At 41.1% G+C, this 25,859-nt stretch overlaps 1 protein-coding gene across 1 annotated transcript in view; it reads right to left on the bottom strand.

Annotated features, from left to right (window-relative positions):
* LOC120927332 (sodium/potassium-transporting ATPase subunit beta-1-interacting protein 1-like) overlaps window positions 1-25,859 on the bottom strand; it is a 64,870-nt gene that overhangs the window by 3,254 nt on the left and 35,757 nt on the right. Inside the window, exons 2-3 of the mRNA XM_040337926.1 lie at window positions 12,120-12,257; window positions 3,312-3,392 (exon numbers count right to left, since the gene is read on the bottom strand). Of these exons, the coding sequence (XP_040193860.1) occupies window positions 3,312-3,392; window positions 12,120-12,257 (219 nt within the window). The remainder of the gene's footprint in view (window positions 1-3,311; window positions 3,393-12,119; window positions 12,258-25,859) is intronic.

Genomic DNA, 25,859 nt, shown 5'->3' with positions numbered 1-25,859 from the left:
TTCAAATTGAACGGGGTGCCTAACACAGCATGGCTTAATGAACAATAAAACATTGCATTACCTCATGTGTGTTATTGAAAGGCATCATTTAAATAGGCCCTTTGTGTTTCAACAGCAAGTTATACCTGCCATAGTTAATATCTTTTTTCCAGTTGCGGTTCACACCCCCACTTCCACTTTCATATGTTCCAACTCTTTTTGTTGCATCCTACATTGTATGAATTATCTGTCCAGCTAGTGGGTCTCCTAATAGTGGCTGTAGTTGTGCAGACCTATAAATTCAAATGTAGTGCTCTTGCCAGTGGAGGCTATACTAGATATGAGAAACCAGAGGTCTTTTTTTTCGCTCTCAGCAACTATAAAAAACTGAATTGGGGGAATGGGCCTTTAAAGTAGAACCATGGTTGAAAAAAATGATTGCTAGATGGTAGGCAGATTTGTGTGTGTGTATAAACTGTCTGCATAGAGCTATGTAAACTACTGGCATCTGTAAGGCTATGTTCACACTGCAGCATGCTCTGGCTCACAGCAGGTGTCCGGTGCGTCTCCATTCACCGTTTCAGGTCCAATTTCAGCCTGAGGTTTTGGCTAAATTCGGACCTGAAAGGGTCCAAAAGACGCACAGGACTCCTGTGCTAGCCGCTCCATAGAGAGCCGGTCACAATCTCTTGCTATGCGAATTGGATGTGGGGAAAGCCGCAACAGTGTGAACCCAGCCTAATGCCCTGTACACACGATCACTTTTTGTGATGAAAAAAAATTTCATTTTTTATCATGAAAAAAAAATGAAAATTTTACAACTTCATCATTATAAATGATGTTGCCCACACACCATCGTTTTTGAAAAATGATGAACAAAGTGACGGCACTCTAAAGGCACTCTAAAGTTCTATTCGCCTTGAGGCTGCTTTTAGCTGGTTACTTGTTAGTAAAAGATGATTCGTGCTTTTTTGTCTGTTACAGCGTGATGAATGTGCTTACTCCATTATGAATGGTAGTTTTACCTCCCGTCTCAAAACTTGCTTCTGGGCATGTGTGGGTTTAAAACGTCATTTTTGCCCACACACGATCATTTTTTATGACACAAAAAATGACATTTTAAAAAATGACATAAAAAATTCAAGCATGTTCAAATTTTTTTTTTGTCATTTTTCAGAAGACATAAAATGACATTTTGCCCACACACGATAATTTTAAATGACATTTCTAAAAATGTCAATTTATTTCATCACAAAAAGTGATCGTGTGTACAGGGCATAAGAGTTGGGACAATTAAACTTCAGCATTCGTGCACAGGAATTATATCACCAGTGGATGCTGGTCTGCAGAAGATGGCTGTAGAGGAGTGAAACCAAGAATGGATCTGTCAGTGTTGGAGGAGAGCAAGTCTGTCACCATGTGCTAGTATGCTGTGCATATTTCCACACTATGGCAAGAACACTTTACACCATAGGTAGGTTAGGTTCTGCTTTCTTTATTTTATGCATCAGAAAAGAGGAGAACTTCAAATGTTTTATTTAAAGGGTATTAAAAAAGCCAGAAACCTAAGATATGTTTGCCTCTTATGTTACCTACAGTTATAAAGTAGCCTCTAACTTACCTGTCATGCAGAGCATTCCTTCTAATGCCGCATACACACAATTGGAATTTCCAGCAAGAACATTTCGATGTTAGCTTTTGGTCTGTGTGTAGGCCCCATCGGACTTTTTCTGTCTAAGTTTCGGACAGCAAAAATTTGAGAGCTGGTTCTCAAATTTTCAGACGGGAAAAGTTCTTGTCAAAAATTCCGATTGCACACAAAAACACGCATGCTCTGAATCAAGCAGAAGAGCCACTCTGCCTATTGAACTTCATTTTTCTCGGCTTGTCGTACGTGTTGTACGTCACCGTGTTCTTGACGATCAGAATTTCAGACAACATTTGTGTGACCGTGTGTATGCAACACATGTTTGAGACAAAATTCTGTCGAAAAAAAATCGACGGTTTTCTTGTCGAAATTTTCAATTAGGATCTAGCAGAAACATTGATTCCCTACCACTTCTACCTGTCATCAAGAGCACTCGCTCTTGTGGTCAAACAGGGTCACTAATTCCCTACTACTTCTACCTATCAACCCCAGCACTCAACCTTGGGGGTCTAACAGGGGCAGTGATTCCATACTACATCTCCCTGTCATACAGAGCACATACCCCGGGAGTCTGACAGGGGCAGTGATTTCTTACTACTTCTTCCTGTCATCCAGAACACTCACCCTAGGGGTGTAACAGGAGTAGTGATTTCCTACTACTTCTTCCTGTCAACCAGAGCACTCACCCTAGAAGTGTGACAGGGGCAGCAATTTCCTAATACTACATCTTCATGTCATTCAGAGCACTCACCCTAGGGGTTTGACGTGGGGCAGTGATTCCCTGCTACATCTCCCTGTCATACAAAGCACATACCCTTTGGGTCTGACAGGGGCAGTGATTTTCTAATACTTTTACCTTTCATTCAGAGCACTCGAGAGTCTAGCAGGGGCAGTAATTCTCTACTACTTCTGCCTGTCTCCAGAGTACTCTCCCTTGGGGTCTAACAAGGGCAGTAATTCCCTACTTCTTCTACCTGACTCCAGAGTACTCTCCCTTGGGGTCTAACAAGGGCAGTAATTCCCCACTTCTTCTACCTGACTCCAGAGTACTCTACCTTGGGATCTAACAAGAGCAGTACTTCCCTACTTCTTCTACCTGACTCCAGAGTACTCTCCCTTGGGATCTAACAAGAGCAGTGATTCTCTACTATTCCTTCATAAAGCAAAGACCAAGAACTGCAGCTGACAGAGGCACTAATACTCTTTTGTGTGACTATATGTCACGAAAAGGCAACTTGGCAAGTGTATGGTGTATAAAGGTGAACATGTGATATATTGTAGGTGCAAAATTTTACTTTGGTGAACAATTGTGTAGTTAAGGCGGATTTGTATTTGTGCTACGTAACACATGTAAACATCAAACCTGGCATTAGTGAACCATGCCTTTTGATAAAGTTACTTGGTATATGTCACAGAGGAGATATCATCAAAGGAATATCATGTTACACTATGACGCACCAGAGAACTGGGAAGCTTCACTAAAAACAGAACAACGTAAATTTAACTAGAACTAGATAGTCAAAAATAGATTACAGCTACAAGTATCTGAAACAGTTTACCACCCTTCAACATCTCACACTACATTTTCATACTGTTACGTATAGATAGGTAATGAGGTGTGGGGGAGCAATGTTATGCCATACTTTTAAAGGAAAACTTGCATTCAGTACAAATTATATTATACCTGTGATAAATGTCCCACTTCCAGGTAGAAGCAGATTATAAATGCATTCCAAGCCACCCATAATGCTAGCCAAACTGAATACTGTATGGGGAAAATAACAGATAAAGTAGAGAATCAGAGACATAGCATTTACACCCAAAATGACATAATCAAATGCAGAACCAAAAAATACAACAGGAGCATAGAAAACAACAGAAACACTAAATCTCCCCATTGGAGGCACAGACAACAGCGAGGACCTGATATAGTTTGTAGCCCTTTTCTACTTTATCTAAAACTTTAAGGCTGGGTTCACACTGGAGAACGCAGCGGCTCACAGCAGGGGTTCGGTGTGTCTCCATTCACTGTTTCAGGTCCAATTTCTGCCCAAATTTTGAGATGAATTCGGACCTGAAAGGAACAAAAGATGCACAGGACTTCTGTGCAGTTCACACTGGAGCCGCTGCAGAAATGTGTGAAACGGCTTCATAGAGAGCCGGTCACAATCTCCTGCTATGCAAATTGGATGCAGGGAAACTGGAACTATCCCATATCCAATTGGCATAGGTTTGAACCCAGTCTAAAAAAGTGTTTTGATGGAATTAAGCTTGGATGTCTATTGGATTATGCCTATGTGGTAATTCTGTAGAGTACCAAGCTGTATTTTTTGAACAAAGTGGATCCATGCTACTCAAATGTTACCAGTCTTGCTGACACTTATAAATATCAAGTAAGGAAAGGGCTCTATTTGCTGCTGATCTTTATTAACAGGAATTATCAGAGTCATAGACATCTTGATACACTGCAAGTCTGCTTTATAAATAATAGCATGGTGTGTATGGATCTAGTAATAATAAATAATTGCCAGGTTTTAAATTATTTCCATTTATTTCTCATTGTATACCCACTTGAGGACCTTTAAGTGTAAGAGAGTTGTCCTAAAGAAAAATTCACTTGCTCCTCACCTGCTGTCACTCCCCCGGCATGGCTATTGGCAATTATCAGTTCATTAAAAATGATAGCCAGGACTAGCAGATAAAGCTTTAAAACTGCAGCCACTCCAATGATACTTGCAGAAAGTCATTGAGTGATACTCTGTGCCTATGTATTGTTACATTGTATTTACTACCTTTGATCTGCACATGACATCAGTTAACCTGTAAAAATAATATGTTTTTAAATAATGTGTTCCTATTTAATTGCTTATTAACCTTAACCACATCAATACAGGTCACTTTCACCCCCTTCCTTCCCAGACCAATTTTCAGCTTTCAGCGCTCTCGCATTTTCAATGACAATTGCGCGGTCATGCTACACTGTACCCAAATGAAATTTTTATCATTGTGTTCACACAAATAGAGCTCTCTTTTGGTTGTATTTATTCACGACCCTGTTTTTTATTTTTTGCGATATAAGCGGAAAAAGAGCGGAAATTTTGAAAAAAAAAATATTTTCGTCTTTCTATTTAGTAAGTGTATAATAATTGGTTTGTGTGATCACGGACATATGTACGCCAATGATCATGTACAGATGTGCGCAGGTGATCACAGACATGTGTGCAAATGATCATTGGGACATGTGATTTTACTGTTACATATGTGGGTGGCAGGTGTTTTTACTATGCGGGGACATGTGTGGTGATATGTGTTTTGGGGACAAGTGTTTTGGGGACATGTATGTTTACTTTGTGTTTTACACTCTGTGTGGGACACTAGACTGGTGATCAGTGAGTAAAAAGCTGAAAAAAACAGCTCATACTCATTGATCACTAGCCAGCTGCAGCGATCCACCCTCCTCTCCTTACCGACGACTTCTGTGTGAGGAGAGGAGAGCCGATCACCTAGCAACTGACTGTTTGTTTACATCACATGACGGCTGTGATTGGACATGGCCATCATGTGATCAGGAGGGCCAATCACAGAGCCCTCCTGCCAATCTATGATCGCTGTGTCCGGGTGACACAAGTGCATCGGGATCGCGCCACTGCCACGCAGCGGCGCGATCCCGATGCACTCGTGTCACCCGGACACAGTGATCATAGCGGAACACGCGCGATCCCCCTCCTTCTGAGGGACATTCCTGAACGTCCACTCAGAAGGAGAGAGAGGCCACCCGGCCGTATATGTGCAGTGGCTGGGTGGGAAGTATTTAATTATCCTCAGTTGACTTGTTCTTTACCCTCTCCTTAGCTATTATTTTTTTACTTTTTATATTTTTTTTCCAATAAATTATAATCTTTTTAAAATGTATTTAAAGTAATTTTGCTTGTTATTTTTTCAGTGTTCTATAAAAAAAATGAGCATACAAAAAAAAAGAAGCCTTTTATTTACCGTATTTATCGGGGTATAACACGCACAGGCGTATAACACGCACCCTAACTTTAATAGGGAAGTTTCAGGAAAAAAACTTTCCACAGCCCCCTGCATATAACACGCAGGCACAGTTAACCCTCTATTTTCAGGGTAAAAAAGTCAGTGTTATATGCCAATAAGTACAGTATTTCACTTTAATATCACCAATTTAACAGGCTCATAGAGAGATATATAAAAAAAAAATTTGAGTCCTTAACAGCTATAAAGGTAATAGATCTCAAGTGAATAAAGTAGTTTATAATCTTTCTATTTTTATTTAGAAACTATAAATGTTCTTGTTTGGTTGTTAACATTGGGGGAGGATTATGTTTCAAATACAATACAAATATGGTTGCTGCTGTCAATATGCAGGTTTTGTACATGAAAGATGGCATGTACTGAAAAAAATACGTAGGCTGCTATTACAAACCTCTCCCTTCTAAAATTATATATATTTTTTTCGCTTGCCATGCTTGCCCAAAGTCAGCAGTACTTGTTGAGTCATTGTCTTAGAAGTATACAGTTTATGACTTTTGCCTTTTACTCTGATTTCACTTTTTGTGTACTTGCTTATGGTTGGTAACTCAGAAAGTACAGTAGCCAGTGACCGCTTGGCAAGTAACACTTTCAGAAGATAATCAATCGAAGCCACCACTTTTTCCTCAATACATGTTTTCTTTCATTCATTAATCAAGCTTGTTTCTGAAGTATGTCAAGCCAGGGGTTTAGTAAACTTAGGCCTTGTACACACGACCGAACATGTCCGCTGAAACTGGTCCGTCGGACCAGTTTCCGCAGACATGTCCGACCGTGTGTAGGGCCTACTGGACAGTTTTCCGGCCTAGCGGACAGGTTTCCAGCGGACAAAAGTTTCTGAGGCCGTGTACAGACGAGCAGACATGTCCGATGAAAACGGTCCACAGACCGTTTTCGTCGGACATTTCTGCTGGGAGGTTTTGGTCTGATGTGTGTACACACCATCAGACCAAAATCCCCGCGGACAGAGAACGCGGTGACATAGACGACACCAACGTTCTCTGACACGGAAGGTCAATGCTTCCACGCATGCGTCGAATCAATTTGACACATGCGTGGGATGTTGGGCCAGCGGACATGTCCGATGAGTCGTACTAACCATCGGACATGTCCGATGGACAGGCTTCCAGCGGACAAGTTTCTTAGCATGCTAAGAAACTTTTGTCCGCTGGAAACCTGTCCGCTAGGCCAGAAAACTGTCCGGTAGGCCCTACACACGGTCGGACATGTCCACGGAAACTGGTCCGACGGACCAGTTTCAGCGGACATGTTCGGTCGTGTGTACAAGGCCTTAGCATGCTAAGAAACTTGTCCGCTGGAAGCCTGTCCGTCGGACATGTCCGATGGTTAGTACGACTCATCGGACATGTCCGCTGGTCCGAAATCCCGCGCATGCATCGAATTGATTCAACACATGCGTGGAAGCATTGACCTTCCGTGTCAGAGAACGTCGGTGTCGTCTACGTCACCGCGTTCTCTGTCCGCTGGGATTTTGGTCTGATGGTGTGTACACACATCAGACCAAAACCTCCCAGCAGACATGTCCGATGAAAACGGTCCGCGGACCGTTTTTATCGGACATGTCTGCACGTCTGTACAAGGCCTTAAAGGATAACTTTATTTTTAAAATACATTATTATTTTTAATGAACTCAGGTATAAAAAGCAACTTTGCAAATGTAGCCTTTAAACGTAAACCTTTCCCTATGGTTGGGGCTGGCATTAAAGGCTAGGGTGATTGTAAACATTGGATTGTTTTCATGCAGCCTTTCTGCATCTGCACATTACAAAGCATGGAAATTCTTTCCCCATAACCAGGTGCACCAATAAAACACTGTGAAGTCTACAGTGGTTAGAGTGAACTGGAGAGTGGTTTACCAGTTCACATGAGTGAATCAAGTTCAATTGTAAACCAAACTAACCTTTCCCATTAAACTTTGAATTAGAACGAAATGGTCAAATTTTCTGCAAGTTCGGATTCACAAGAACCAATTCTCTCTCCCTTGGAGATGTGTTACAGCTTAAAGGATCACTAAAGGATTTTTTTTTTTTAGCTAAATAGCTTCCTTTACCTTACTGCAGTCCTGGTTTCATGTCCTCATTGTTCATTTTTGCTTTGAAGTTGCTGTAATTCTGCTCTGATCTCCACACTTCCTGCTTGTCTGGCTCCTTATGAAAAATCTCATGGCAGCTTTTCACTGTGGTCCAAGCTGTGTGTCTAAAACTTCTCAGAACCAATCAGATTCATTTTAAAAACAAAACACTGCCCTGGATTTGTTTGTTTTTGTTCTGTGGGTCTCTTTACTTCACAGAAACATCAAACCAGTTTAAAACCGAAAGTGAAACTAGAGGCACATTATATGATTGAATTTAATCTATTTTAATCATTTTTAAAAGGAATCGGTTAACTTTTATGTCTCTATACCCTGTAAACAGTAATTTCATAAAAAAATTTTTTTTTCCTTTAGTGACCCTTTAATAACGTAGGCAGGGGATGCCTTCTTCTAGCAGTTTCTGATCTCCATTTATATAAAGGTATAGCAAAGAATTCACCATTTATAGGTCCTTGCATGGAATAGATTAAGTCAAAGAGGAATAAAATAAGTATGGTACATGAAGCAGATAATGTTTTTCCCATGCATCTGTGCAGTTACTGTGCAGACTGCAGGCAAGCTGAGAATAAACAATGCAATAGTTACATTATTATGTGAAGGCAGCTCTCAAAGCACAGATAAAAAAGGAAGAAAATATGTTATACTTTCAGAGCTATTTGGTTTCTTTGAATATATAAAATCAATACTCTATCTTATGGTATCCCTTACGTCTGATTTTGTATATATTCTTATACTTTTCACATTGACTGGATTCTCACTAAGTCGCTACCTTTATAATCACTTTCAGGCCATTTTTGTGCCTTGTTCTTGAATGTTTTAAGGCCCGTTAGATATTTTACATGTCCTGATAACTACTCTAAAACAAGATCTTATAAAATAATTCACATACATTACAAGTAATGTATTACAAGTACAATCATTAAATGCATTTTGTTGACTTGTGATAAAGATAACGATCTTATTATGAAAATGTTTTAAAATTGCCCACTCCTTCCCTCTTCCATCACTGAAAAAAGGATCAAAGGGCAACACGTGTACCACTGTTGGGACCTGGAGTTCCAAAGACCATTGGAAGAGTGTATCACTCCCCCTCCCAGAAAGATATCTGCTCATTTATGAATAGCCTGAGGCTTAAATAACAAGACTGGCCATTAGCATGTCTAGTGGAATTATCTAATTTTATATCCTCGAAAGGACAGGGAGTTGAGAGGAATATTTTATCAAGATAGCCATCTGCTAAGTAGGCACAATACGTTTTATCAAAACAGAGTATTGTTCCTGGCTGCTTCATACAGCATATATTTACAAAGAGATTAGATCCGTCAAACGACAACAGCTTTCAATAGCTAGGGTATAAAAATGAGAAGCAGCGTTTGGAACGGACAATTGTTGAAGAGTGACAGATAAATTGAAATATGTGAATTTAATTTGTTCTGTTGGCAAAGGGTTTTACAGACCGATATAAAAGTCCAAAGGAGTGGATTGCATTGAAGGTCAGATAATGCATTCGGATTGTTTATATGCTGTAAATAACATAAGGTTGGGAAAAAAAGGCTTCACAGATGAAAATAAATGGACATCTAAACAATCATTCATGTGTAAGGTTTAAACTCCCCCAAAAATTTAAGTTTTTGTAATATTTACCTCTAACGTTGATCCAGGGAATATCCAATTGCTTGTTTAGGGAGAAGGAAGGAATTTTGTTTCCCCAACTGGAGCAAATTGGATCATGCTTTATTTTTTTTGCCTTCCTCTCGATGAAATGTGGGTATAGGATTGTATATAGGTTTTCTATTTGAGTGTTTTTCTTTTTCTATGTTGGTTGAACTGGATGGATTTGTGCCTTTTTTTAACTATGTAACTATATGTAATTTAATAATGCTGATTTAGAGTAGTGAGAGATATTTTACATGCAAGGGGATTTACACAACTCTGTCCAGGCTGGTGACCTGTGGTTCCTCTATTGCAGTTAGGCAGCTAGGTCAACCCTATCCCTGATTTAAGAGTGTGCACAAGGCACACTCACAAATCAAAGATGGGGTGACCTAGCTGCCTAACTGCAGTAGAGGGACCACAGATCACCAGCCTGGGCAGAGCTGTGTAAATACCCATGCATGTAAAATATCTCTCATAGGTGTATTTCAACTTTGTATTTTGCTGTTAACCTGGAGATCAGCTTTAAAGCGGGGGTTCACCCTATAAACCCAAAAAAAATTTTTTTTTTTCTTCTACCATAAAATCAGGCATTGTAGCACGAGCTACAGTATGCCTGTCCCGATTTTTTTATCCCCGTACTCACCGTGTACTCGTACATCGAAGATACCGACTCCCCTCGGGGAATGGGCGTGCCTGTGGAGACGGAGGATGATTGACGGCCGGCTCTGGCGCGTCACGCTTCTCCGGAAATAGCCAAAATAGGCTTGGCTCTTCACGGCGCCTGCGCATAGCCTGTGCGCAGGCGCCGTGAAGAGCCGAGACCTACTCCGGCTGTCTTCGGGGAGAGTGACGTGCCAGGGCCGGCCGTCAATCATCCTCCCTCTCCATAGGCACGCCCATTCCCCGCGGGAGCCGAAATCTATAATGTACGATTACACAGTGAGTACGGGGGTAAAAAAATCGGGACAGGCATACTGTAGCTCGCGCTACAATGCCTGTCTCGATGGTAAAATCGTGTCACTGAGGGTGAACCACCGCTTTAAGTAATATAAAAGTGAAAATCCATTTTTATTATACAGAAGTAAGAACCAACTAAACAGGATAACAGCAAAGAGGTTGGAAAACTGAAAATAGGCTGTTCACTTTGAAAGAGTTGTTGCTCCTTAGCTTGGTCATTGTAGTGAAAACTCACTTTGCAAAGAATACCCAATCACGTCCAAGGAAAATAAAACATAGTCATTTTTTTGCTTGTACATAATTGGATGATGGCAGTCAACAGAGCTTTACCTTATTCACTGAGGCTAGGGAGAAATCCCCTTGCTAAGTGAAGAGCCTATTTTCTGTTCTCCAGACACTTTGCATAAGAAAACATTTGCTGTTATCCTATTTAATTGGTTATTACTTCCGTAAAATAAAAATGATTTTCACTGTTATATTACTTAAAGCACAAGCGGTGAAAGCAGACAGTAAGGAAGTGATACAGGAATTATACTTCCCATCACTTTTGGAGGGCGTAACGCATTCTATTCAAGTGAAAGCGGATTGTGTGAATGCAACCTTAGAGAGATTTTTTCCATAGATTGTCCCAGGGACAACCATTTGACCAGACAGGAAGTGAGGGGAAATCTCAAATGGCAACAAAGACACTTTAATGAAGAAGGAAAGGCTATCTACTATCCAAGTCGTAATTTTGCATACCCTTTTAATAAAAAGCAGTGTAAATACCTTTTTAAAATTGTTTTTCCTAGTGATTACATTACTGCACAGCTCTGGGCACTGAGCGGCACTCTAGAGCAGTGATGACCCCCCCCCCCTTCCCCCACTGGCACAATGCTTTGTCATAGTGAGTTCTCAGCCTCTTAATTGGCCAGTGGGGGAATGGTGTCATCCCATGCATTTGCAGAGGAATCAGGCATTGTGGCACAGCTGGAGTGTGCTGGCTTAGCTACACAAACAAGCGTTTGTTGTTGCAGAAGAAACATAGCAGGTCTCTTCTGCATAAAAGTACTGCCTGCTCTCAGTTTTTTTACTATTTAAAGGCTAAGTTAACCTTTTCCAGAAAATAGCTCATGCAGTCAAGGGGCCCCAGTAGATATTAAAAATCTGCGCACCTTTGTCACATGATCATTTATTTTATTGTTTTACCTGTAGGCCATTTTGGTCCCTTCAGAAGCAACATCCACATCCTGACTTGTTGCTAGATTGTGAAAACTGTTGGATGCTCACTCTCAGTTTCGTTTTTTTTTTGGAACTAAGCATGACCTAGGAGCTGCTAAATGGGAGTTTTTTAGCCAGGCTTCTGAGGCAACTTAAATGTCCTACAGGTAAAACAACATTAATGATCATTTTACAAAGCTGCACATATTTTTTATATCTACAGGGGCCTCTTCAGCGCATCGGCTATTTTCTGGAAGAGGTAAACCTAGCCTTTCAGTTTAGTTCCACTTTATTCAAACTACTGTATGCAGACAAAGTCAATTGTATAAAAAACATATACTGAGATAGGTACGAAGAATTACTAACATTAAACCAAGATAGCAATTCTCTTACACCTTTCATGTTGAAAGTAAAAACTCCCTTTTAGGAGCTAAGAAAATGGATACTCAGTATTGATCGTCACTTAACATTATAAAAGAGTGGCCTTGGATCATTTTGATGAATGTCTGAACTTACCAATATCAGGTACTTGGATCTGTAATGCAGAGTGCCAAATATTCCCAAGATGACTGCCATAATATGCAGGAAATTGGCTAATATTGGTGCCCACTGGTAGCCGAGGAAGTCAAAGATTTGTCTCTGTAGTGCAGCTGCCTGTTATAAAAGAAAACCAAATCCCCGGGGGGAATGATCAGTGTCTCAGGGCAATATAGTGGACAAAACAATAATATCTGCTTTACTGAAGGATTATCCCATAAAAGTGCTATGTTACAAAAGCTAAAGACATAAGGCAGAGTGGTCCATAAAGTTTCCCTATAATAAAATATTTATTCGGTTCATCCACTGGGTCTTAAATATTATTGAATCTGGGGGCAGACAAAGCATGTTATATTACTATATCTATTAATGTATACATTATTTATATTAATATCTGTCCGTTTAAAAAAGGCTGTGCATCATGATAAGATCATGTCCAATTTAGCACCTAAAGAGTTAATCAAGAATACTACGGCAGAAGGCATGGGGTAATTAAAAAGCTTTTAACCACAGAGATATTCAAGTTAAATTGGATTATTGAACTGTAGAGCAGCCAGTCACCAGCTAGTGCTTAAAAGGACTCTGGGACTTGACACATGAATATGTACTGGTATAGAATCTTACCCCCAAGATACTGCATTTTGTAGAGGCAAAGGCCTGAAACATACTGCTACTAAATTAGCTAAATGATACAGACAGGTAGGAGGAAACAAGGACATTTTTTTTACATTTTGTAAATTTTAGGCATTTTAAACATTTAAAGAGACCAAAGAAGTGCGTAATTTATTGTGTTTTATGTGCCATAAAATTAACGTTGGTGTATTATATCATAAAACATTGGAACTACCTTTTTCCCCTCATTGCCTTGTTTCTCTCACGACTGATATGGACTACACATTTGGGAATAATTATGAAAGCTAGAATACCATGAGAGACAACAAACCACATGATTTTGGCTTCCGCCTATTACATTTTATCACGGGCTTACACCATATAATTTTTTTAATCTTGAAAATTCCCTTTAAATGCACAGAATGGGAATTATATGTATATTGTCTTTGACTACTCAGGTGTTGGCTGATTTCTCTTGTAGATGATTTTACATACCGTAGCCTGTATTTTGTGGTGACTGTGGTACTCCTATTGTTTGTTTCTTTGAAATTGAAAATAAAGAAATTTAAAAAATTGGAACTACCACTACTTTTTCTTAAGTGCCGGTTCACACTACAGCGACTTGGGATCCGACTTGTGTCACCCCAAGTCGCGCGACATGAGAAATTCAATTGAAGTAAATGAGAGCCGTCTTAATGTACACTACTAAAGTCGCTCGAACTTCAGAAAAGGTTCTTGTACTACTTCAAGGTGACTTGTAGGCAACTTGCAGGCAACTTGTACCCATTGATTTCAATAGAAGTTGCCTCTAAAATCGGATCACTGTCTTAACTTAAGCAACTTTACAGGAAAAGAAAATAGTTTACTCAGGCAAACCCCTCCCTCCCACAGAGCTGATTATTCTGTGATTGGCCACAGCCAAAGTCGCCTGTCCTGGAGGCAACTTTAAGTCGCGTTGTAAGTTGCTCCAAGTCGCGCTGAAGTCGCCTTGCAAAGTCGCGCTGTAAGTCATGTTGTCCCTGTGTGTCCCTGTGACAACCAGCAAAGCAGGTGGTCCACTTGAGTCCTGGAGCCATTTTTTGTTTACATGTTTTAAAAATAATTTTAGATCTGAAGATAAAACCTCCAAACATTATATATTTTTTGAAAGCAGACACCCTAAGTCAGGCACTTAGGGTGTCTTCTTTCAAAAAATATATAATGTTTGGAGGTTTTATCTTCAGATCTAAAATTATTTTTAAAACATGTAAACAAAAAATGAAAAAATGGCTCCAGGACTCAAGTGGACCACCTGCTTTGCTTCTGCATAAATGCAGGAGATGCTTGGCATTATAAATAAAAATATATATATAAAATCATTATACATTCCCATTAAAATATTTGGCTAAAAGTGTATAGCTACTTTACTAGCGTTTTCATATTGGGACATTAATCAAGCTTGGAAATCACCTGCACTCTATACTTTGGGAGATTACTTGCAGATTACATCTAATTTGTTCAATATTGAGTCTGTGTATTAGCATAATATCTGGGCTTGAGTTATGTCTCTTACATACTGTAGCTATTACTTACAAAATTACATTATAGGGCACAAGACACTGTTTAAAATTATGCAAAGTGCTAAAGGTTTATAGGTGAGTTTGCTTTCACATAAAGTCCATGATTATTAAAAAAAATACATTTTATTAAATTAATTACACCTCTCTGAAAGATATATTTCTTATGGTGTGTCACTAAATGACTGGATACGAGGCTACAGCCCATCTAGAGGCATGTAAAACATAAAATATGAACTAGTGTATCATAACAATTGCCATTTTTTTAAATGGCCATTTTTTTTAAAATAAAATACGGTTTTTCACCTTTTCTCATACATTGTTGAATCTTGGCTGCTGATCTCCTGCAGTGATTTCCTGTCTACATGCACTCCAACTATGGAAGTATGGCTTTTTTAGGTGGGGTTTTATCTGGAGGTGACAACAGTGGGCCATGCATCTGTAATGTGTGTTGACAAGGTCACTTGTAGCCTCCATAGAAGGCCTTTGTGGAGATACAGGGCCACAAGGGGGGGACAGGGACAGAGGTTTGTCACCATATAACAGGAAGTGCTTCAACAAGGATCTTCATGGGATCACCACGTATTATTTTAATGCAAATTCAGCTTTATAAATATCAAAACTCTAAATTAAATGAAGATGTTGCTGCTTGAGATTTTATTGATTAGGATTTCCATGGGATTTTTCCATAGGAATGTTATACAAACCTTAAAGCTGTGTTTTTGCCCATAAACGCAGTCGCTGTTAGTGCACGTTTGCTGTGTTTTTGGCCATAAACGCAGTCGCTCTTACTGCACGTTTGCTGTGTTTTTGCCCATAAATGCAGTCGCTGTTAGTGCACTTTTGCTGTGTTTTTGGCCATGAACGCAGTCGATCTTACTGCACGTTCGCTGTGTTCGCTGTGTTTTTTGCCCATAAACACAGTTGCTGTTAGTGCACGTTTGCTGTGTTTTTGCCCATAAACGCAGTCGATCTTACTGCACGTTTGCTGTGTTTTTGGCCATAAACGCAGTTGCTGTTAGTGCACGTTTGCTGTGTTTTTGCCCATAGACGCAGTCGCTCTTACTGCACTTTTGCTGTGTTTTTGCCCATAAACGCAGTCGATCTTACTGCACGTTTGCTGTGTTTTTGCCCATAAATGCAGTCCATCTTACTGCATGTTTGCTGTGTTTTTGCCCATAAACGCAGTTGCTGTTAGTGCATGTTTGCTGTGTTTTTGCCCATAAACGCAGTCGATCTTACTGCATGTTTGCTGTGTTTTTGCCCATAAACGCAGTAGATCTTACTGCATGTTTGCTGTGTTTTTGCCCAAAAACGCTGTCGATCTTACTGCACGTTTGCTGTGTTTTTGCCCATAAACGCAGTTGCTGTTAGTGCACGTTTGCTGTGTTTTTGCCCATAAACGCAGTCGCTCTTACTGGACAGGTGCTGTTTTGTCCTGTGCAGGCTATTAAAATGTCTGTAAGGACAACAAAGAAAGGCAGAGAGTCACGAGTGCAAGCTCACACGATCATTTTTTATGACACAAAAAACGAAGTTCTGAAAAACGACATAAAAAATTGAAGCATGTTCACATTTTTTTTTTGTCGTTTTTCAGAAGACATAAAACAACGTTTTCCCCACACACAGTGATTTTTTCATCACAAAAAACGACCGTGTGTACGCGGCATATTGATCCCATACAGCCTGTCTGTCTAGGTACTTAAATTATATGTAAACCCAATCACTAAAATCTCATGTAATCATTAAGGGCCTGATCCACAAAAGGGATACGCCGGCGTATCTACTGATACGCCGTCTTATCCCTGTTTCTATCTATGGAACTGATCCACAGAATCAGTTTCTCATAGATAGGCAGAAGATCCGACATGTGTAAGGGACTTACACTGTCGGATCTTAGGATGCAGTACCGCGGCCGCCGCTGGGGGGCAAATGCAGCGTTGGGTATGCAAATTAGCACTTACGGAGATCCACAAAGCTTTTACGCTTCATTTTTTCTCCGTAAGTATTAGTTTGCTGTCGCAAAATTAGGGCTGCTTTTACAAAGTGTAAACTGTTACACCTTGTAAAAGTATACCCTTCTATCCCGCGCCGCTGTCATTTTTATTTTTTTTTCCCGCCGCAACTCTTTTTTTTTTTTAAGCCCGTCGCGATTCTCAAAACCCGGCGCAACGTAAACCCGCGCAAAGCACGTCGGGAAAATAACGTCGGGAGCATGCGCAGTACGTCCGGCGCGGGAGCGCGCCTAATTTAAATGGGACTCGCCCCATTAGATTAGGCACGCCTTGCGCCGGACGAATTTAAGTTACACCGCTGAAAATTTCTAGGTAAGTGCTTAAAAAAATGTTTGTTTTTAAATCTGCAGCTTTCAATAAAACAATACCTGGTGATCCTGCCATGACTTATTGTGCCTGCAGCCACTTGGCACAGGACCCACAAGGTAGTGAAGATCATTGTAATAGCAAAGCCTATTACAGAAATGTTCTGCTTTTGGAGGCCAGATATGACATATGCATATTTACATTGGTCCAAGTTGTACCAACGTAACTATCCAAAAATAAATATACCTTGAATTTAGATTTAATTAAAAGAAAACTGAGTGCACATTCTGACTTTCGCATAATATCAGTGTTTCCTGGATAGGATTTATTTCATGGACTTTCTCTTTTGGCAAATGACTGTTTATGAAATTGTTAGCACCTGAAATTTTGACGCAGAATACTACCTGCAGCGTAAAAAAAGATTATAATGGCACTGCATGAGCATGATTATATTTTTCTTTGTGCTTGGATGTCTTCCAAGAGGTAAATGTAAACATAATCAACAGGTTCTTTGACCCACTCTTGCTTTACGTTATTCTGATAGATGGAGAAACTAAGGTTTTGTTTTCCCCTTGAAGATTCCCTCAGTTGTCATATCTTATTAAAAGCTAAGAGGAAAAGGGCATTTGGTTGTCATGGCAATGCTGAAATTAGCCTCTATCATTCTCAGCAAAATAAAGCATAAATACTACTAATATATGTATGATGACCCTGATCTGTGACACAGAGTCCCTTATGGAATGTGATTATTTTCACCATAGTAAAAGGCCTTCCATATCCTTTTGTTAGTACCTTTTGATCGAAAAGAAAAATATATTGTCACTTACGTATCCAGGAAGGTAAACCAATCACTGAGCAACCAATACTTTTTTTTTCTTAATTACTTACTAATAGGTAGATTCAGGTACATTGGTGCAAACTTGCGGCGGCGTAGCTTAGCGTGTTTAGGCTACGCCGCCGTAAGTTAGCTAGGCAAGTACATGATTCTCCATTGGTACATTTACTTGCCTGCTAATATACGGCGGCGTAGCCTAAAGCGGGCAGGCGTAAGGGCGCCAAATTCAAATGTGTGGAAGGGGGGCGTGATTAATGTTAATCAGGCTTGACCTTAAGTTTTTGACGTTTTTTTGTTACTGCGCATGCGCCGGGCGCCTACATTTCCCAGTGTGCATTGCGGCTAAGTACGCCGCACGGGCCTATTGATTTCGACGTGGACGTAAACAACGTAAATCGCTTTTTGCGGACGACTTACGCAAACGACGTAAACATTTCGAATCTCGCGGGGGGAACGGCGGCCATACTTTAACATTGCTATTCCACCTAATAGATGGAATAACTTTAGGCCTGATAATGCCTTATGGAAACAGCGTAAATGTATTGCGGCGGCCGGGCGTACGTTCGTGAATTGGCGTATGGACAATGGAAGCGCCACCTAGCGGCCATCCAAAATATTGCAATCTAAGATAGGACGGCGCAAGCCGTCCTATGTTAGATATGTTTAAGCGTATCTCTGTTTGAGCATACGCTTAAACATAAGTCGGCGTAGATTTTGAGTTAGGTCGGCTTATCTACTGATAAGCCGGCCTAACTCTTACTGAATCTACCTATTAATATTTAAGGAACTCAGCAATGCGGTACAGAACTTAAAGGGGTTTTAAAGGTTTGTTTTTTTATTTTCTAAATAGGTTCCTTTAAGCTAGTGCATTGTTGGTTCATTAACCCTTTCCTTCGAATTCCCTTCTAAATTTCCATTTTCTTTGTTTACTTTGTCTGAATTTCTCACTTCCTGTTCCTCCTCAGTAAGCAGTTCTGGCTGACTAACCACCGCTCGGATGATGGTGGCAAGTTTACTGAGGAGAAACAGGAAGTGAGAAATTCAGACAAAGAAAATAAACATTTAGGGCCAGATTCAGAAACGATTTTCAAATGTGCACCGTCGCATCTTTACGCGGATTCACAAAGAGAGATACGCCTGAAAACATGGCTTCAGCCGTCCGATGTAACTTGCCTACGCCAGCGTATCGTGGGCGCATAGTTACGCTGGACGCATTCGGCGTTCCCATTAAAAATATGCAAATGAGTAAGATACGCCGATTCACGAACGTACTTGCGCCCGGCGTATCAATATACGTCATTTACGTAAGGCGTATGACCGGTGTAAAGTTACCCCTGCTATATGAGGCGCAGCCAATGTTAAGTATGGACGTCGGAACAGCGTTGAATTTTACGTGGTTTACGTCGTTTGCGTAATTCGTACGTGAATGAGGCTGGGCGTAGTTTATGTTTACGTCGAAAGCATTGAGTATTTGCGACGTGATTTGCGACGTTCGGCCCCTCATTTGCATGGGGTCACGGTTCATTTTAATAAAACACGCCCACTGCCAACCTACTTTGAATTACGCGGGCTTACGCCAGCCCATATACGCTACGCCGCCGTAACTTAGGACGCAAGATGTTTCTGAATACGGTACCTGCCTCTCTAAGTTACGGCGGCGTAGTGTATATGAGATACGCTACGCCCAAACTTACGCGATTCTTTCTGAATCTGGCCCTTAGAAGGTAAATCGAAGGAAAAGGTAAGTGAACCAACAATACACTAGCTTAAATGAACCTATTTAGAAAATAAAAAACAAACCTTTACAACCCCTTTAAACAACATAAAGGAATACAAATGAAACAGCACATATGAAAAATGTATAAATGGGTACCAAAGAATGCGGCAACAATACTAAACATATACATGTAAAAGGGCAACAGTCCGTGGAGACATTGCTCATGATATCTAGGAGCTGTTGACAATAATAAACGTGGAATTCTGAGCATTTTTTTGTATTTTACATGTAGAGAAAACAAATTTATACATGGGTAAACTGCAGGGAGAGAATAACAGAGGAGGCACAGTGAAAAAAATATGAACTAGGGATGTTGGATCAGTGGTGAAAAGATGAGGGGAGGGTAGGACAACAGCGGGATGGGTGGGTTTCTCCCTCTTGGATTGTAAAAGATGCTGAATATTTGCCAATATGCTAAATTAGGGTTGAGAGGCAAGAGAGATTTTATCTCTATAAAAGATATATGGGGTGCAAATCTTTCAATATTTGTTCTCTCATTCCTTCAAAATCATGGTAAGGTTTTCCATTTCTTGAATCTCCTCAATCCTCGCCTTCTAATGATCTATGGACAGAAGGCTTGTAGCAACCAATACTTTCAAGCAAACATTGCAACTGTGCTATAATCCTAATAATCTCAGAAGGGTCCGTGGGTGTTTACATCCTGAAGCAGGTTCTGTGTAACTTCCTCTCTCTTTGCTTCTTGTATTACTAATCACATTTCAATTTTGAAGGCAACTTTGAATATGACTGATGGAAGGGAAACACTTCTTAGTACTAGCTTTGTTCTATAGGCGTCTTTCTGCATGTGAGAGGCAACAAAGAGCTTTGCAGTGGGGTGTGTTTGAGAAAAAAGCTGGCCATATGCAGGGGCGGACTGACCATTGAGTCACTCGGGCACTGCCCGAGGGCCCCATGCCACAAGGGTTGCCAGGCTCAGTAAAACCAGGGACAGTATGTAAAAATCTATGTTTTTTTTACATCTGTCCCTGATATGTCTAAAACCGACATGCTTTTGGTGTGTAAATCCCGAGATTTTAGCTGCCCCGCCTCTGCACTGCCTCCTGGCATGGTGGCCATCTGTAAGCCCAGGGGCCCCATAATCTTCTATTGCCTAGGGGCCCCATGAGTTGTCAGTCCGCCACTGGCCATATGTGTTAAGGTTTTTCTTATGCAGCCTCAATGACTGAACAAGAGAAATCCCTTAATATCTCCATACATGGCTAAGCAGTGTGAATGTGCAGTACCAGCTACAGTGCCTTGAAAAAGAATTCATACCCCTTAAAATTTTTCACATTTTGTCATGTTACAACCAAAAATGTTAATGTATTTTATTGGGATTTCCATATGATAGACCAACACAAAGTAGCACATAATTGTGAAGTGGAAGGAAAATTATAAATGATTTTCAACATTTTTATCTGAAAAGTGTGGCGTGTAGAGTGTGAAGCCCTCAGAGGTTTGTTAGAGAACGTTAGTGAACAAGCAGCATCATGAAGGCCAAGGAACACACCAGGCAGGTCAGGGATAAAGTTATGTAGAAGTTTAAAGCAGGGTTAGGTTATAAAAAGTAACCCAAGCTTTGAAAGTCTCATGTAGCACTGTTCAATCCATTATCCGTAAATGGAAAGAGAATGCCCGTCCACATAAACTGACAGGGATTAATCAGAGAAGCAGTCAAGAGGCCCATGGTAACTCTGGAGGAGCTGCAGAGATCCACAGATCAGGTGAGAGAATCTGTCCACAGGACAACCATTAGTCATTCACTCCACAAATCTGACCTTTATGAAAGAGTGGCAAGAAGAAAGCCATTGTTGAAAGAAAGCCATAAAAAGTACTGTTTGCAGTTTGCGAGAAGCCAAGTGGGGGACACAGCAAACATGTGGAAGAAGGTGTTCTGGTCAAACGAGACTAAAAAATTACTTTTTGGCCTAAAAGTAAAATGCTATATGTGGCAGAAAAACTGGATTTTTTCCAGTTATGATGGTGGATATCGTTGATATTCAATCAAGTATCAATTTTTTTTTAAACATGTGGACTCTTTTATTATATGGAATTTTTTATTATATGAAATTGTTATCATTCGAAATTTTTTCATTGATTATTAGGATTGTGTTAGCGCGACTCTAGTTTGAATATAGTAGAGTTGTGGCTTGGATGAATTATTCGTTTTGATATTTATTCACATTAGCGCTGTTTTTTTTCAGCACCCTGAACACACCATCCCCACCATGAAACATGGTGGTAGCATCATGTTGTTGGGATGCTTTTCTTCAACAGGGACAAGGAAGCTGGTCAGAGTTGATGGGAAGATGGATGGAGCCAAATACAGGGCAATCTTAGAAAAAAAACTGTTATATCTGCAAAAGACTTTTCCATTTATAACTTTTTTATTGTTGTTTGCGTATCAAATGTAAAAAAAACAGTACACCAACGTGCATGATCTGACATATTAAATACACAACCATACTTTTTCTCTTTTCTTTGTAACATTGTGAAAGTGATAAAACCTCCCAGTTCCAAGTTGTCTTCACTCCTTTCCTCCCATCCCCTTACCCACCCTTCTATCCCTCTCCCAATCAAGCGAATTCCTCAAAAATACAAACTTCCTTACGCATTGCTTTATCCAGCGCGCCTGCGAGCCTCTGCATTTGGTGGAACTCTTTTCTTTGACTCACCGGCAAGTACGGAGAAGTGGCTCAAGGATAATAAGTAAGACTTATGAACCCTTATTTTTTTATATGTGTTTTCTTTTTTTTTCTAGTTTTTTTTTACATCCTTTTTTTTTGGACTCGGTTAATTAATGCACTTTCAACCATTTATATGAATTTAGTAACACTGTAATGAGCCTAACACAGGCTAGTCAAAACACAGGGAATTTTTTTCCTTACACCATAAAAAGCACTAAAACTTCACAAAATGGGAAGAAGAGAAAGAAAGAGGCACTGAACGGAAAATCGAGGGAGGGGGTGGGGTGGGGGGAGACGGAGGGATGCATGGTTGAGGTTAGCATAGGGAGGTATGGTGGTTGGGAGGTTACAACAATGGTGAGTAGTGTGGAGGCCACAGGTAGAGTCCCCAGGGGAGGCCCAGGCGGGCCAAGGGCGGGAGGGTCGAGTAGAGTGGGTAGGGATAGAGGGGGATCTATTGGGGGGAGAGGGGGAGGGGGGAAGGGTGTGGAAGGAATGGTTGGGTTGCACACCACTATTAAATGCTTGATGACACTATTCACAATTGCAATTTCCCTAATTAGGGCGGGGGGGGGGGGCGGAGAGGGGGAGATTGGATTTTCGGCCTTCCCCTGAATTTAATAATGCTAAAAGTGAAACAATAAAAGTGAAATTATCCTTTAAATTTCGTACCTAGGGGGGGGGTGTAAAGTTAGCATGTGAAATATCGCATGTTTCCCGTACTTAGAACTGTCTCTGCACAAAGTGTAATTTCTGAAAGAAAAAAAGACATTTAAAACTGACTTGCGGCTATAATGAATTGTCGACTCTGGCAATTCAGAGCGAATTCATTAATAATAAAAAAAAAAATACCGTAGGGGTCCCCCGAAATTAAATTACCAGGCCCTTCAGGTCTGGAATGGATATTAAGGGGAACCCCGCCGTCAATTTAAAAAAAAAAGAGTGATGCCATTGCAGCTCAGCCAAACAGGCCCCACGAACCCCGGAAAGAGTGATGTCATTGCAGCTCAGCCAAACAGGCCCCACGAACCCCGGAAGAAAGAATGGGTGAAGATGGAAGCCCTGTCAGCACCGCTGAAAGGGCTTTGTTTCAAGAGCTGGGAAAACAGAGGAGCCGTCCAGAACAAGACTGCCCGGATTACAATGGAAGTGTGCTGGCCGGGGGAGAGCTTCTTTAAGCTCATTGACACCATTGCCACAGAGATCGGAGAACTGAAACAGGAGATGGTACAGACAGAATTCAGTGTCCGAGATGAAGAAGAGCCCGACAAGTGCTTGAGGTGACTACAGAAACTTACTATTTATCTGCTTCCATTTTTGGGGATTTTGTGATTTTACATATGAAGATACCTAGAGTTATTAAATTTGTTAGACGCTTTCTGGGTTGACAAGTCTCTATTTACACAGTAATGCGTCACTATTTACTGCTACCTTTGGCATTTGAACATGTTGACCTTTTTGTATAAGAGCTGTTGTAGAACTTATAATAAATGAAACCAGAAGTAATAAAACAGAAAAATGTATAAAAAAGAAAAAAATGACGTGGGGTTCCCCCCAAATATCCATTCCAGACCCTTCAGGTCTGGTGTGGATTTTAAGGGGAACTCCACCCCAAATTTAAAAAAAAAATGGCATGGAGTTCCCCCAAAAATCCACACCAGACCCCTTATCCGAGCACGTTAATCTGGCCGGCCACAGAAAAGAGGGGGGGACAGATGCCTATTCACATAGGGGGGGCCAGGATCTGGGGTCCCCTTTGTTAAAGGGGTAACAAAGGGGACCCCCAGATCCTGGCCCCCCCTATGTGAATTGGTAATGGGGTACCCCTACCATTTCACGAAGGAAATGTAAATAGTTAAAAAAACACACACACACCGTAGAAAAAAGTCCTTTATTAATTAAAAAAAAAGAAAAAAAATCCAGCGGTGGTAATCCACTCGGTCCCGGCTTCCTGCTCCAACGTTGTCTGTATCCAGCGACGGGTGATCTCCGGTCCAGCGATGAGAAGATCCATCCATCCAGAGTGCAGCATCGCCGACCTCCTCTCTCCGCTGGACACAGCCCAGCGGAATGACGCGGGTGAAGCTTTGAATTTCTTATATAGGGGAGGCGGGGCCACCTGTCACGTGACCCCGCACCCTCTGACGCACCCTCTGCTACGTCACAGGGGAAGCCCAGGTCTTCCCCTTGCGTCAGAGGGGGCGGGGTCACGTGACGGGTGGCCCGCCTCTCCTATATAAGAAATGTCACAGCTTCACCCGCGTCATTCCGCTGGGCTGTGTCCGGCGGAGAGAGGCGGCCTCCGATGCTGTGCTCTGGAGCTCTGGATGACGGAAGATCTTCTCATCGCTGGACCGGAGAGGAGATCACCCATCGCTGGATACAGACAACGTTATAGCAGGAAGCCGGGAACGAGTGGATTACCACCGCTGGATTTTTTTCTTTTTTTTGTATTAATAAAGGACTTTTTTCTACGGTGTGTGTGTGTGTGTGTGTTTTTTCGAACTATTTACACTTTCTTCGTGAAATGGTAGGGGTACAATGTACCCCATTACCAATTCACATAGGGGGGCAGGATCTGGGGGTCCCCTTTGTTAAAGGGGTCTTCCAGATTCTGATAAGCCCCCCGCCCGCAGACCCCCACAACCACCGGGCAAGGGTTGTGGGGATGAGGCCCTTGTCCCCATCAACATGGGGACATCCTCCCCATGTTTGGGGGAATGTGGCCTGGTACGGTTCAGGAGAGGGAGGGCCGCACTCTGTCCCCCCCTCTTTTCTGCGGCCGGCCAGGTTAACGTGCTCGGATAAGGGGTCTGGTGTGGATTTTTGGGGGAACTCCATGCCATTTTTTTTTTACATTTGTGGTGGAGTTCCCCTTAAAATTCACACCAGACCTGAAGAGTCTGGAATAGATATTTGGGGGAAACCCCACGTAATTTTTTTTAAATTGACGGCGGGGTTCCCCTTAATATCCATTCCAGACCTGAAGGGCCTGGTAATTGAATTTGGGGGGACCCCCACGCAATTTTTTTATTTTTTATGAATGTATTCGTTTTGAATTGCCAGAGCCGACAATTCATTATAGCCGCAAGTCAGTTTTAAATGTCTTTTTTTCTTTTAGAAATGACACTTTGTGCAGAGACAGTTCTAAGTACGGGAAACATGCGCTATTTCACATGCTAACTTTACACCCCCCCCTAGGTACGGAATTTGAAGGAATATTTCACTTTTATTGTTTCACTTTTAGCATTATTAAAATCACTGCTCCCGAATAAACAGACGTTTTTAAAACTTTTTTTGCATTGATACATGTCCCCTGGGACAGGACCCAGGTCCCCAAACACTTTTTAGGACAATAACTTGCATATTGGCCTTTAAAATTAGCACTTTAGATTTCTCCCATAGACTTTAACAGGGTGTTCCTCGGCTTTTCGAATTTGCCGCGAACACCCCAAATCGTTTGTTGTTCGCCGAACAGGCGAACAGGCAATGTTCGAGTCGTACATGAGTTCGACTCGAACTCGAAGCTCATCCCTAATAACCAGCATTTTATTCTTAGATGTCCGCATTTTTTGTGGTTCTTTTTTTTCCGCATATATAATTTTGATTGTTACTCAGATTTTGGGTCTCTTCCTCTCCTTTTTCTTTGCCAGGGTTTTTTTTTTTTTTAAGTCTGGACAAATACAGATATATACAGAGCCCAATGCGTTCCTCCATATTTGGTCCCTAAGACACAAATTGGGCAAAGGTCAAGTGTTTATATATTATATGTCCGGTCCGCTTCTCATCTCCCTTAACACAGGACAAGAGAGATATAATCGGGGGGTTAAGGCTAAACTCAACTTTAGCATATGGTAGATAAGACCCTCTGTATAAAATCTCTGAATGTGTGTGGAATGAGGGACCCAATTAAGAGAGCAACTATTCTAGA

This window comes from Rana temporaria, chromosome 2, assembly GCF_905171775.1.
Source record: "Rana temporaria chromosome 2, aRanTem1.1, whole genome shotgun sequence".
NCBI lineage: Eukaryota > Metazoa > Chordata > Amphibia > Anura > Ranidae > Rana > Rana temporaria.
Note: the sequence above shows the minus strand (reverse complement) of the source record. Positions and strands in the feature narration are given on the sequence as shown.